The following is a 13,722-nucleotide window of genomic DNA, read 5'->3' on the forward strand; positions in this document are numbered from 1 at the left end:
AGGTCTTGTTATATATAGCATAGCAGGGGATGGAGGTCCAGCGTGCCTAGAGATGTCAATCCCCACACGATCGAATATATAAAATTCCACTACTAGCTAGGCGGCGGCAAGTGCCACAACTTTGCACTCCCATGCGATGCGACACGGTCTGGATGAGTTTCCAAGCGCGCGCACGTTCCATTCGTATTTTTCTCATTCCATCATGCAATGCACATGCCACCTGCGAGGGCGATGGACGCCACCCGTCGACCTTTCCAAAATATTTTGTAAAATTTTTCAAATTTCTTGTCACATCGAATCTTACGACACATGTACAAAGCATTAAATATAGATAAAATAATAACTAATTACATAGTTTGTCTGTAATTTGCGAGACGACGAATCTTTTGAGCCTAGTGAGTCAATAATTAGATAATATTTATTAAATATAAACGAAAATGCTACAATAACAATTTTGGCAAAAATTTTGAGAGTTAACAAGGCCCTGCTTGGTTGACCGAGTGCAGGGATGACGCAGTGTACATGTGTCTGGGATCCTTTCATATACATATATAGAGCATTAATTATAGATAAAAAATAACTAAATATATATTTTGTTTATAATTTAGGAGACGAATCTTTTGAGTCTAGGTAGTCAATGATTAGATAAGTGTTTATTTTGTTAAAAAATTTGGAATTAAACAAGGCGCTGGTTGGTTGATCGAGTGCATCAGTGCACATGTGTCTGGAGATACTTCCTGGATGTCCTCTCTATTTGCCTATTTGCCTAGTCATTTCAGGTGGGAACGGGAGCCCAGCACGGTCAGCATGCATGTGCTCAGTCCTCGCCTTGCCACCTGGAACGAAGGCCTTGTTTAGTTTTCTCCAAAACTCAAAAACTTTTCAAGTTTTCGTGTTATATTGAATTTTACGGCTGCATTAAATATTAACGAAAACAAAAACTAGTTATACAATTTATCTATAAATTACGAAACGAATCTTTTAAGCCTATTTAGTCTATGATTAGACAATAATTACCAAATACAAACAAAAATGTTACAATATTTTAAATTTTTCCCCCACTCAACTGAACAAGGCCGAGCTGATTGTTGACCGTGGAGCCATGGAGCTGGCGTCTCAACAGTACTGTACGAAATTAGCAGCTATATTTTTTTAAGATAAAGGATAGAAACTATCCGGCTTCATCTACCCATAGGTAGAATCAGGCCAAATTAATACAACGGGAGAAAAAAAGAAGATAAATAACGGAAAAATTACATCCCCAACAAGGGCTCAAGTAGTCCTAGGCAACAAACCGTCTTGATCCAAGATGTCAACTCCTATGGAATACGATCGCCAGCGTCAAGACAAAGTCGTCGAAACACGTTTGTCACACCTTAAAAAAGATAGTGAAAACGTTGGACACCGACCACCATTGACGATTGGATGCTTCTTCCAAGGCAACAGCGCAAAGAACTTGGAACAGAGACGGACCTGCCATCCAAACTCCAAGCAGTTATACCAATGAACACCTCCTCCGACAAGAACAGCACGACGGAGAGACGTGGTTCCCGGCCATGACGAACAACCACTTCGACGACGAGCCAACACGTCGCCGCCGGCCTGGAGAAACCAGGCTAGGTTTTCACCAAGTTGTTGGACGACCACAACCGCTACAGCTCCAGCGACACCTTCAACAAGGTGAGTAGCACCGTCAGTACCACCGTCGCCGGCCCGGCGTAATGCCAGGTAGGGTTTTCACCCAAACTGCAGCCAGACGAAGATCGCTGCGTGCCTGGGACTGGCACCCGCCGGATCTGGGACGCCCATCGGATCCCAGTGGACTCAGGGCCCCGAATCTAGGAGGTGCACCGCCGACTTCCAGGCAGCGCCGCGCAGACGCCCACCCCGGCGCTAGCAGTAGGACCCCACTCGGAGAGAGCGGATCCATGTCTCCTAGCACTGGATCTCGCCAGGCACGGGGACGTCATCTCTCCACCTCAGGTGCCATGGAGGCAGATGGACAGAAAACGAAAAAGACGACGCACGAAACTGCACTACCGCCAGGATCGACGAGATCCATCCCGCACGGAGGAGCTTGCAGAATTCCTGGAGAACACCTCGCCGCCGCCATCACAGAGGGTCGCGCGGGCCTCCCGGCGTTCCTCTCCGGCAGCAGCGAGGGGAGGGAAGACGGGGTGGGAGGGTGTGGCGGCTGCTAGGGTTTGGGAAGACGGGGTGGAAGACGAGGAATATAACTCTTATAAAGCAAAACTCTAATATCTATTTCTCTTGACATCCAATGCATCCACCTCAGCAGTTCACTATTAACTCCACTATCTATTTTTCTTAAAATGCAAAGCGTCCACCTCAGCAGTCTACTATCATTCGCTACTATAAATTTCTCTTGACATGCAAAATGTCCACCACAACAATCTACTATCATTTGCATTAAATTTTACTAGCACAAAAATTATGACATCCACATTAGTGAAACACATCATCCACTATGAATATAATTTCTATGATTATGCTAATAAAGGAGTTATATATTTATATTCCTCCTTCATGCCCGCGGCAACGCGCGGAGAATCCTCCTAGTTTTATATATAACCATGTCATTGTCACTTCATTACAGAGTCTCACATGTAAATGATTTTTATTCTTTTTCTCTCGTTCTTTATGAGCAGGCCACAAACTATCTCGTTTTTCAGAGCGAGATAGGTGTAGAAATAAGAGATAGTCTCTTCACTTTTCCATCTTCTTTCTTTTTCACATCAGACGAGATAGGTATAGAGATAAGAGATAGGCTCTTCTCTTTTTCATCTTCTCGCTTTTTCACATCAGAAAAGTGCTCACATGAATTGTTATGAGCCAGTTAATGTGGCACTGTTGGTACACCTGGAGCAGCACCAATGGAGAGGGCAGCAAAGTGTAGCCTTTAGCTCACATAGGAGAGCAGAGCTGGTTGGGCGATTGGTAGCTGTGGGGTTAACTTGAGCTTCAACTTGGTGCATGGAGATCTCACAAATTTTTGTCATCCAAGGGACATGGATATCAAAAAGGATTTGCTGATTGTTCCTATTTTTCGAAGCAGATAAAATTCTACTTTCATGAATCTGACAGTCGAGAGTATTGTGAGAAAAACTTGCACAGTAAGTGTAAATCTTGCAGATTTCCATATAATGGACAACTTTACTAGTACTCTTTAACAAACGAGCAGTGTTTTCAGCTCATATTAAATCAGCATAAGAATGAACATAAGCTAATTTTTTTATGAAATAAGCATAAACATAAATCAAATTTCAGTGAAACGAGCAGCAAGTTGTGGCAATACAAGTACAACAAAGGTAACCAAGATATTGTCATGACTCGACACGATACCAGTGCTTTGAGCATATAGCAGCTTCATCACGAATGGCTCTTTATTCCAGAAACAGTACTAATAATACACTGACGGACGACGTACAATAGCAAGCATCGAGCTGAGCGGCGACATTTATTCTATTTCTTCTCTCAGACAAAGCTCGAGAGAAGCAAACTTGACTTGCCATATGGATGCTTGTAGCAGATTTGCATCAGAAGCCACCACCCAGGAACGCCGCCTCCGGCGGCGGCGCCGCGTGCAGCGTTCTTGCAGAAGTTTGTGAGGATGTCATCGCAGCGGTAGGTAACGACGGGGCCGTGGCCGCTGCCGGGAGGAATCCCTGCACCAACCTTGACGCATATCTTGCACTCCGGGTGGCACCCCTGCACCGAGACATCCTTGCACTTGCAATCCCGCGGGAGCCACTAGTACAGAGACAGACTATACAGGCGGTTGGTAACCTATTTCTACTGGCGTTTTTCAGCACCGCCTGTGCTAGAGGCCAGTAGAAATGGGCCAATTTCATGGCGGTTCCTTATGAGCCGCTTGTAGAAAACATTTCCACAGGCGGCTCTCTTTGGTAACCGTCTGTGGAATTTTTTTTATAGAAAATATGAAATCGCGTTTTTAAAAACAGGGAAAAAAGATTTAATTTTAGGGAAGGCCTACTGGCTAGTCGACCGCTTCGCAGCCCCCAAGTCGCGCATTTTTTCACGTAAAATCGCATGCTACGCGGCCGCTAGTGGGATTCGAACCTAACACCTCGCCCTCGCGCGTAACGTCCTCTACCACTCCACATATCACTCAGATGTGTCTATATTAGAGTTTTGTTCACCATATATTATCCTAAACTCAGCATACATTGATTATTTGAGGCCTTAAACATATTCAAATAGAAAAGTTGTCAACTACAAACTTTGATAACTTTTCAAGATCTACAACTTTTATATTGGTAGTTTCTCCATCCGATGTCATTTATAAAATTTGAATTTCAAATTTGAGAAATTCAAACGTTGTTTTCGACGACAAGATGATCTCAAATGAAAAAAATTATCAACTATAAAATTTCATAACTTTTTGAGATCTACAACTTTCATTTTGACAGTTTTTTCAAACGAGGTCATTTAAAAAGCTCAAAAAATTCAATTTCAAATTATTTTTATAGGCGATTTTCTTAAGCAACCGTCTGTAGAAATATGATTTTTAGTGGCGGTTCCTTAGGACAACCGCATGTAGAAATACATGATTTCTACATGTGGTTTTCTTAAGCAACTGCCTGTAGAAATATAATTTTTAGTGGCGGTTCCTTAGGAAAACCGCATGTACAAATGCATGATTTCTACAGGCGGTTTTGTTAGAAAAACCGCATGTAAAAATACATCTTCACATACGGTTGGTAGTTCTGACACCGCCCTTTTTATACCACAGGCGCGTGATAACTAAAACCGCCTGTGATATAAAAAGGGGCGTCAGCGTTGTACTATTTTCTACTAGTGAGCTTCCTGTCACAAACACCACATATGTCGCAGCATGACCACAACGACCCTTGTGTGCCACTACTACGGAACGCTCTATCACTATCGGTGACATCACAGTTAGAAATGACAGAATCGACAGTGATGAGTCTTCACTGTCGGTTCAAAGCTTTGAGAGGCTTCGAATGATTGAAAAGGGGAAGAGCCGACAGTGATGGACAACATCACTGCCGGTTTGTTACTAGGACCTACAGTGTTGCCTTCTTCATCTTTCACTGTCGGTCCGACACCTGAGCTAGCAATGATATTGGGATATCACTGACGGCTCGTGTCGCCAACTGCCAGTGATATCCCCTGACAGCACAAAAAGCCTGCAGGCTTCCTCTGCTTCCGCCTCACTCCCATCACGAGAACATAGGAGCTTGCACGTGCCATTCCCTCCATTGTTACGGCTGCTCTTCCCCATGACTCTCTCTTTTGGATTTTGAAGAATGGCTTGATCTTTTTACTTTAAGGTTAGTAAGGGCATCCACTTCATCGATTTTGGTGCTTAATTATCTTAGTTTGAAGGCTACATTGCTTGATTCTCATTCTAGTTCTTCCTCCATCCGAGAGAGCAAGCCATTGGATTTTGTGCAAAGCTCCCAAGCAATTTGTGAGGAATATATACATCATCTCCATCATCCATAAAAGCTACATGTTTTTGTCTATATATCATGACCTCATTTGAAATCTTTGGAAATTTCATGGTTTGATCAAGATGCATGATTGTTAGTATGTGATGCTCGAATTAGTTCATATTATTTAGGAGTAGAGTAGATTATTTTACAATTTTGTTAGGAGTTGACACATTGTTTGGTGTTCATGATCAAGTATCCAATTAATTTTGTTCATAATCAAGATGATTGACAGTGTTCGGCAAGAAGCTTAGAGTTGTCGAACAATGGTTGATATTCATATATCGGCCAAAGAAAAAGTAGCCAAATGCATGCATCACATTTAGAGCAAAAGCAGGCGATGGAGTAAACAACATTGCTCTCATCATTGTTATGTCTTTCCAAACTCACATATATGCTTTGTTTAAAAACATAAGAACATATGTTAATAACGAAATATGATCAGTCATTCAGCAATATTTTTCCTCTCAGAATAAATTAGTAAAGAGTAATTTCATTTATGACTCTTGTATTGTCATGACTCGACACCATAACACGGTGCTTTGAGCATAGTGTGCATCATTCATGGCTCTTTATTCCAGAAACAGTACTAATACACTGACCACGTACAAGAGCACAAACAAGCATATCGAGCAGAGCAGCGACATTTATTTTATTTCTTACATTAATTTATTTTATTTCTTCTCTCAGACGAAGCTCGAGAGGAAGCAAACTCGATCGACTTGTCGCATGCATGCCATCAGAAGCCCCTACCCAGGAACGCCGCCTCCGGCGCCGGCGCCGGCGCCGGCGCTGGCGTGCAGCGCTGCTCGCAGAAGTTTGTGAGAACGTCATCGCAGCGGTAGGTGACGACGGGGCCAGAGCCGACCATGACGCAGTTCTTGCACTCCGGGTGGCACCCGTCCACCGAGACGTCATCGCACTGGCAGTCCGGCGGCAGCTGCCTGTCACAAAAACCGCAGTTGTCGCAGCACGGCCACGACGAGCCTGGTTTCCACCCGGTGTGGCCGTACATGTTTAGTAAAAAATGTCAAGTGTGCATGCATACATCCTTTAACAAGTGATATATATATATAAAAGAAACTAAACGGTGCATGAAAGGATTCTGGGTACCTTTGCCGAGCGGCAGAGCAGCGAGGACGCCGAGAAGAGCCAGAGTGACGACGAGTATCAGCTGAGGCCTCATCTTTGTTACTGTGTCCCGGCAAGAACAGGCCTGAATTTATGCCAAGTTTTTTGCTTGGATTTCTTTGCTACGTGTATGTATATTCTCGCGGCTATATGATGTGTATGGTCGAGGCTGGAGGTCTTGTTATATATAGCATAGCAGGGGATGGAGGTCCAGCGTGCCTAGAGATGTCAATCCCCACACGATCGAATATATAAAATTCCACTACTAGCTAGGCGGCGGCAAGTGCCACAACTTTGCACTCCCATGCGATGCGACACGGTCTGGATGAGTTTCCAAGCGCGCGCACGTTCCATTCGTATTTTTCTCATTCCATCATGCAATGCACATGCCACCTGCGAGGGCGATGGACGCCACCCGTCGACCTTTCCAAAATATTTTGTAAAATTTTTCAAATTTCTTGTCACATCGAATCTTACGACACATGTACAAAGCATTAAATATAGATAAAATAATAACTAATTACATAGTTTGTCTGTAATTTGCGAGACGACGAATCTTTTGAGCCTAGTGAGTCAATAATTAGATAATATTTATTAAATATAAACGAAAATGCTACAATAACAATTTTGGCAAAAATTTTGAGAGTTAACAAGGCCCTGCTTGGTTGACCGAGTGCAGGGATGACGCAGTGTACATGTGTCTGGGATCCTTTCATATACATATATAGAGCATTAATTATAGATAAAAAATAACTAAATATATATTTTGTTTATAATTTAGGAGACGAATCTTTTGAGTCTAGGTAGTCAATGATTAGATAAGTGTTTATTTTGTTAAAAAATTTGGAATTAAACAAGGCGCTGGTTGGTTGATCGAGTGCATCAGTGCACATGTGTCTGGAGATACTTCCTGGATGTCCTCTCTATTTGCCTATTTGCCTAGTCATTTCAGGTGGGAACGGGAGCCCAGCACGGTCAGCATGCATGTGCTCAGTCCTCGCCTTGCCACCTGGAACGAAGGCCTTGTTTAGTTTTCTCCAAAACTCAAAAACTTTTCAAGTTTTCGTGTTATATTGAATTTTACGGCTGCATTAAATATTAACGAAAACAAAAACTAGTTATACAATTTATCTATAAATTACGAAACGAATCTTTTAAGCCTATTTAGTCTATGATTAGACAATAATTACCAAATACAAACAAAAATGTTACAATATTTTAAATTTTTCCCCCACTCAACTGAACAAGGCCGAGCTGATTGTTGACCGTGGAGCCATGGAGCTGGCGTCTCAACAGTACTGTACGAAATTAGCAGCTATATTTTTTTAAGATAAAGGATAGAAACTATCCGGCTTCATCTACCCATAGGTAGAATCAGGCCAAATTAATACAACGGGAGAAAAAAAGAAGATAAATAACGGAAAAATTACATCCCCAACAAGGGCTCAAGTAGTCCTAGGCAACAAACCGTCTTGATCCAAGATGTCAACTCCTATGGAATACGATCGCCAGCGTCAAGACAAAGTCGTCGAAACACGTTTGTCACACCTTAAAAAAGATAGTGAAAACGTTGGACACCGACCACCATTGACGATTGGATGCTTCTTCCAAGGCAACAGCGCAAAGAACTTGGAACAGAGACGGACCTGCCATCCAAACTCCAAGCAGTTATACCAATGAACACCTCCTCCGACAAGAACAGCACGACGGAGAGACGTGGTTCCCGGCCATGACGAACAACCACTTCGACGACGAGCCAACACGTCGCCGCCGGCCTGGAGAAACCAGGCTAGGTTTTCACCAAGTTGTTGGACGACCACAACCGCTACAGCTCCAGCGACACCTTCAACAAGGTGAGTAGCACCGTCAGTACCACCGTCGCCGGCCCGGCGTAATGCCAGGTAGGGTTTTCACCCAAACTGCAGCCAGACGAAGATCGCTGCGTGCCTGGGACTGGCACCCGCCGGATCTGGGACGCCCATCGGATCCCAGTGGACTCAGGGCCCCGAATCTAGGAGGTGCACCGCCGACTTCCAGGCAGCGCCGCGCAGACGCCCACCCCGGCGCTAGCAGTAGGACCCCACTCGGAGAGAGCGGATCCATGTCTCCTAGCACTGGATCTCGCCAGGCACGGGGACGTCATCTCTCCACCTCAGGTGCCATGGAGGCAGATGGACAGAAAACGAAAAAGACGACGCACGAAACTGCACTACCGCCAGGATCGACGAGATCCATCCCGCACGGAGGAGCTTGCAGAATTCCTGGAGAACACCTCGCCGCCGCCATCACAGAGGGTCGCGCGGGCCTCCCGGCGTTCCTCTCCGGCAGCAGCGAGGGGAGGGAAGACGGGGTGGGAGGGTGTGGCGGCTGCTAGGGTTTGGGAAGACGGGGTGGAAGACGAGGAATATAACTCTTATAAAGCAAAACTCTAATATCTATTTCTCTTGACATCCAATGCATCCACCTCAGCAGTTCACTATTAACTCCACTATCTATTTTTCTTAAAATGCAAAGCGTCCACCTCAGCAGTCTACTATCATTCGCTACTATAAATTTCTCTTGACATGCAAAATGTCCACCACAACAATCTACTATCATTTGCATTAAATTTTACTAGCACAAAAATTATGACATCCACATTAGTGAAACACATCATCCACTATGAATATAATTTCTATGATTATGCTAATAAAGGAGTTATATATTTATATTCCTCCTTCATGCCCGCGGCAACGCGCGGAGAATCCTCCTAGTTTTATATATAACCATGTCATTGTCACTTCATTACAGAGTCTCACATGTAAATGATTTTTATTCTTTTTCTCTCGTTCTTTATGAGCAGGCCACAAACTATCTCGTTTTTCAGAGCGAGATAGGTGTAGAAATAAGAGATAGTCTCTTCACTTTTCCATCTTCTTTCTTTTTCACATCAGACGAGATAGGTATAGAGATAAGAGATAGGCTCTTCTCTTTTTCATCTTCTCGCTTTTTCACATCAGAAAAGTGCTCACATGAATTGTTATGAGCCAGTTAATGTGGCACTGTTGGTACACCTGGAGCAGCACCAATGGAGAGGGCAGCAAAGTGTAGCCTTTAGCTCACATAGGAGAGCAGAGCTGGTTGGGCGATTGGTAGCTGTGGGGTTAACTTGAGCTTCAACTTGGTGCATGGAGATCTCACAAATTTTTGTCATCCAAGGGACATGGATATCAAAAAGGATTTGCTGATTGTTCCTATTTTTCGAAGCAGATAAAATTCTACTTTCATGAATCTGACAGTCGAGAGTATTGTGAGAAAAACTTGCACAGTAAGTGTAAATCTTGCAGATTTCCATATAATGGACAACTTTACTAGTACTCTTTAACAAACGAGCAGTGTTTTCAGCTCATATTAAATCAGCATAAGAATGAACATAAGCTAATTTTTTTATGAAATAAGCATAAACATAAATCAAATTTCAGTGAAACGAGCAGCAAGTTGTGGCAATACAAGTACAACAAAGGTAACCAAGATATTGTCATGACTCGACACGATACCAGTGCTTTGAGCATATAGCAGCTTCATCACGAATGGCTCTTTATTCCAGAAACAGTACTAATAATACACTGACGGACGACGTACAATAGCAAGCATCGAGCTGAGCGGCGACATTTATTCTATTTCTTCTCTCAGACAAAGCTCGAGAGAAGCAAACTTGACTTGCCATATGGATGCTTGTAGCAGATTTGCATCAGAAGCCACCACCCAGGAACGCCGCCTCCGGCGGCGGCGCCGCGTGCAGCGTTCTTGCAGAAGTTTGTGAGGATGTCATCGCAGCGGTAGGTAACGACGGGGCCGTGGCCGCTGCCGGGAGGAATCCCTGCACCAACCTTGACGCATATCTTGCACTCCGGGTGGCACCCCTGCACCGAGACATCCTTGCACTTGCAATCCCGCGGGAGCCACTAGTACAGAGACAGACTATACAGGCGGTTGGTAACCTATTTCTACTGGCGTTTTTCAGCACCGCCTGTGCTAGAGGCCAGTAGAAATGGGCCAATTTCATGGCGGTTCCTTATGAGCCGCTTGTAGAAAACATTTCCACAGGCGGCTCTCTTTGGTAACCGTCTGTGGAATTTTTTTTATAGAAAATATGAAATCGCGTTTTTAAAAACAGGGAAAAAAGATTTAATTTTAGGGAAGGCCTACTGGCTAGTCGACCGCTTCGCAGCCCCCAAGTCGCGCATTTTTTCACGTAAAATCGCATGCTACGCGGCCGCTAGTGGGATTCGAACCTAACACCTCGCCCTCGCGCGTAACGTCCTCTACCACTCCACATATCACTCAGATGTGTCTATATTAGAGTTTTGTTCACCATATATTATCCTAAACTCAGCATACATTGATTATTTGAGGCCTTAAACATATTCAAATAGAAAAGTTGTCAACTACAAACTTTGATAACTTTTCAAGATCTACAACTTTTATATTGGTAGTTTCTCCATCCGATGTCATTTATAAAATTTGAATTTCAAATTTGAGAAATTCAAACGTTGTTTTCGACGACAAGATGATCTCAAATGAAAAAAATTATCAACTATAAAATTTCATAACTTTTTGAGATCTACAACTTTCATTTTGACAGTTTTTTCAAACGAGGTCATTTAAAAAGCTCAAAAAATTCAATTTCAAATTATTTTTATAGGCGATTTTCTTAAGCAACCGTCTGTAGAAATATGATTTTTAGTGGCGGTTCCTTAGGACAACCGCATGTAGAAATACATGATTTCTACATGTGGTTTTCTTAAGCAACTGCCTGTAGAAATATAATTTTTAGTGGCGGTTCCTTAGGAAAACCGCATGTACAAATGCATGATTTCTACAGGCGGTTTTGTTAGAAAAACCGCATGTAAAAATACATCTTCACATACGGTTGGTAGTTCTGACACCGCCCTTTTTATACCACAGGCGCGTGATAACTAAAACCGCCTGTGATATAAAAAGGGGCGTCAGCGTTGTACTATTTTCTACTAGTGAGCTTCCTGTCACAAACACCACATATGTCGCAGCATGACCACAACGACCCTTGTGTGCCACTACTACGGAACGCTCTATCACTATCGGTGACATCACAGTTAGAAATGACAGAATCGACAGTGATGAGTCTTCACTGTCGGTTCAAAGCTTTGAGAGGCTTCGAATGATTGAAAAGGGGAAGAGCCGACAGTGATGGACAACATCACTGCCGGTTTGTTACTAGGACCTACAGTGTTGCCTTCTTCATCTTTCACTGTCGGTCCGACACCTGAGCTAGCAATGATATTGGGATATCACTGACGGCTCGTGTCGCCAACTGCCAGTGATATCCCCTGACAGCACAAAAAGCCTGCAGGCTTCCTCTGCTTCCGCCTCACTCCCATCACGAGAACATAGGAGCTTGCACGTGCCATTCCCTCCATTGTTACGGCTGCTCTTCCCCATGACTCTCTCTTTTGGATTTTGAAGAATGGCTTGATCTTTTTACTTTAAGGTTAGTAAGGGCATCCACTTCATCGATTTTGGTGCTTAATTATCTTAGTTTGAAGGCTACATTGCTTGATTCTCATTCTAGTTCTTCCTCCATCCGAGAGAGCAAGCCATTGGATTTTGTGCAAAGCTCCCAAGCAATTTGTGAGGAATATATACATCATCTCCATCATCCATAAAAGCTACATGTTTTTGTCTATATATCATGACCTCATTTGAAATCTTTGGAAATTTCATGGTTTGATCAAGATGCATGATTGTTAGTATGTGATGCTCGAATTAGTTCATATTATTTAGGAGTAGAGTAGATTATTTTACAATTTTGTTAGGAGTTGACACATTGTTTGGTGTTCATGATCAAGTATCCAATTAATTTTGTTCATAATCAAGATGATTGACAGTGTTCGGCAAGAAGCTTAGAGTTGTCGAACAATGGTTGATATTCATATATCGGCCAAAGAAAAAGTAGCCAAATGCATGCATCACATTTAGAGCAAAAGCAGGCGATGGAGTAAACAACATTGCTCTCATCATTGTTATGTCTTTCCAAACTCACATATATGCTTTGTTTAAAAACATAAGAACATATGTTAATAACGAAATATGATCAGTCATTCAGCAATATTTTTCCTCTCAGAATAAATTAGTAAAGAGTAATTTCATTTATGACTCTTGTATTGTCATGACTCGACACCATAACACGGTGCTTTGAGCATAGTGTGCATCATTCATGGCTCTTTATTCCAGAAACAGTACTAATACACTGACCACGTACAAGAGCACAAACAAGCATATCGAGCAGAGCAGCGACATTTATTTTATTTCTTACATTAATTTATTTTATTTCTTCTCTCAGACGAAGCTCGAGAGGAAGCAAACTCGATCGACTTGTCGCATGCATGCCATCAGAAGCCCCTACCCAGGAACGCCGCCTCCGGCGCCGGCGCCGGCGCCGGCGCTGGCGTGCAGCGCTGCTCGCAGAAGTTTGTGAGAACGTCATCGCAGCGGTAGGTGACGACGGGGCCAGAGCCGACCATGACGCAGTTCTTGCACTCCGGGTGGCACCCGTCCACCGAGACGTCATCGCACTGGCAGTCCGGCGGCAGCTGCCTGTCACAAAAACCGCAGTTGTCGCAGCACGGCCACGACGAGCCTGGTTTCCACCCGGTGTGGCCGTACATGTTTAGTAAAAAATGTCAAGTGTGCATGCATACATCCTTTAACAAGTGATATATATATATAAAAGAAACTAAACGGTGCATGAAAGGATTCTGGGTACCTTTGCCGAGCGGCAGAGCAGCGAGGACGCCGAGAAGAGCCAGAGTGACGACGAGTATCAGCTGAGGCCTCATCTTTGTTACTGTGTCCCGGCAAGAACAGGCCTGAATTTATGCCAAGTTTTTTGCTTGGATTTCTTTGCTACGTGTATGTATATTCTCGCGGCTATATGATGTGTATGGTCGAGGCTGGAGGTCTTGTTATATATAGCATAGCAGGGGATGGAGGGCGCGCGGCTTCCAGCGTGCCTAGAGACGTCAATCCCCACACGATCGAATATATAAAATTCCACTACTAGCTAGGCGGCGGC

At 43.6% G+C, this 13,722-nt stretch overlaps 2 protein-coding genes across 2 annotated transcripts; both read right to left on the minus strand.

Annotated features, from left to right (window-relative positions):
• LOC8085980 (Bowman-Birk type trypsin inhibitor) lies at window positions 6,048–6,801 on the minus strand. Its single transcript, XM_002451223.2, has 2 exons — window positions 6,612–6,801; window positions 6,048–6,485 (listed from the first exon to the last, which is right to left on the minus strand). The coding sequence occupies exons 1-2, from the start codon at window positions 6,682–6,684 to the stop codon at window positions 6,238–6,240; spliced, it is 321 nt and encodes a 106-aa protein (XP_002451268.1). The 5' UTR covers window positions 6,685–6,801; the 3' UTR covers window positions 6,048–6,237.
• LOC110435383 (Bowman-Birk type trypsin inhibitor-like) lies at window positions 12,850–13,598 on the minus strand. Its single transcript, XM_021460881.1, has 2 exons — window positions 13,414–13,598; window positions 12,850–13,287 (listed from the first exon to the last, which is right to left on the minus strand). The coding sequence occupies exons 1-2, from the start codon at window positions 13,484–13,486 to the stop codon at window positions 13,040–13,042; spliced, it is 321 nt and encodes a 106-aa protein (XP_021316556.1). The 5' UTR covers window positions 13,487–13,598; the 3' UTR covers window positions 12,850–13,039.

This window comes from Sorghum bicolor, chromosome 5 (assembly GCF_000003195.3).
Source record: "Sorghum bicolor cultivar BTx623 chromosome 5, Sorghum_bicolor_NCBIv3, whole genome shotgun sequence".
NCBI classification, from domain to species: Eukaryota; Viridiplantae; Streptophyta; class Magnoliopsida; order Poales; family Poaceae; genus Sorghum; species Sorghum bicolor.

Coding starts and splice junctions, on each gene's coding strand:
- LOC110435383 (XM_021460881.1), bottom strand. CDS start 13,486: ATGAGGCCTCAGCTGATACTCGTCGTCACTCTGGCTCTTCTCGGCGTC. Junction 13,288..13,413: donor TGCTCTGCCGCTCGGCAAAG/GTACCCAGAATC, acceptor GGTGGAAACCAG/GCTCGTCGTGGCCGTGCTGC.
- LOC8085980 (XM_002451223.2), bottom strand. CDS start 6,684: ATGAGGCCTCAGCTGATACTCGTCGTCACTCTGGCTCTTCTCGGCGTC. Junction 6,486..6,611: donor TGCTCTGCCGCTCGGCAAAG/GTACCCAGAATC, acceptor GGTGGAAACCAG/GCTCGTCGTGGCCGTGCTGC.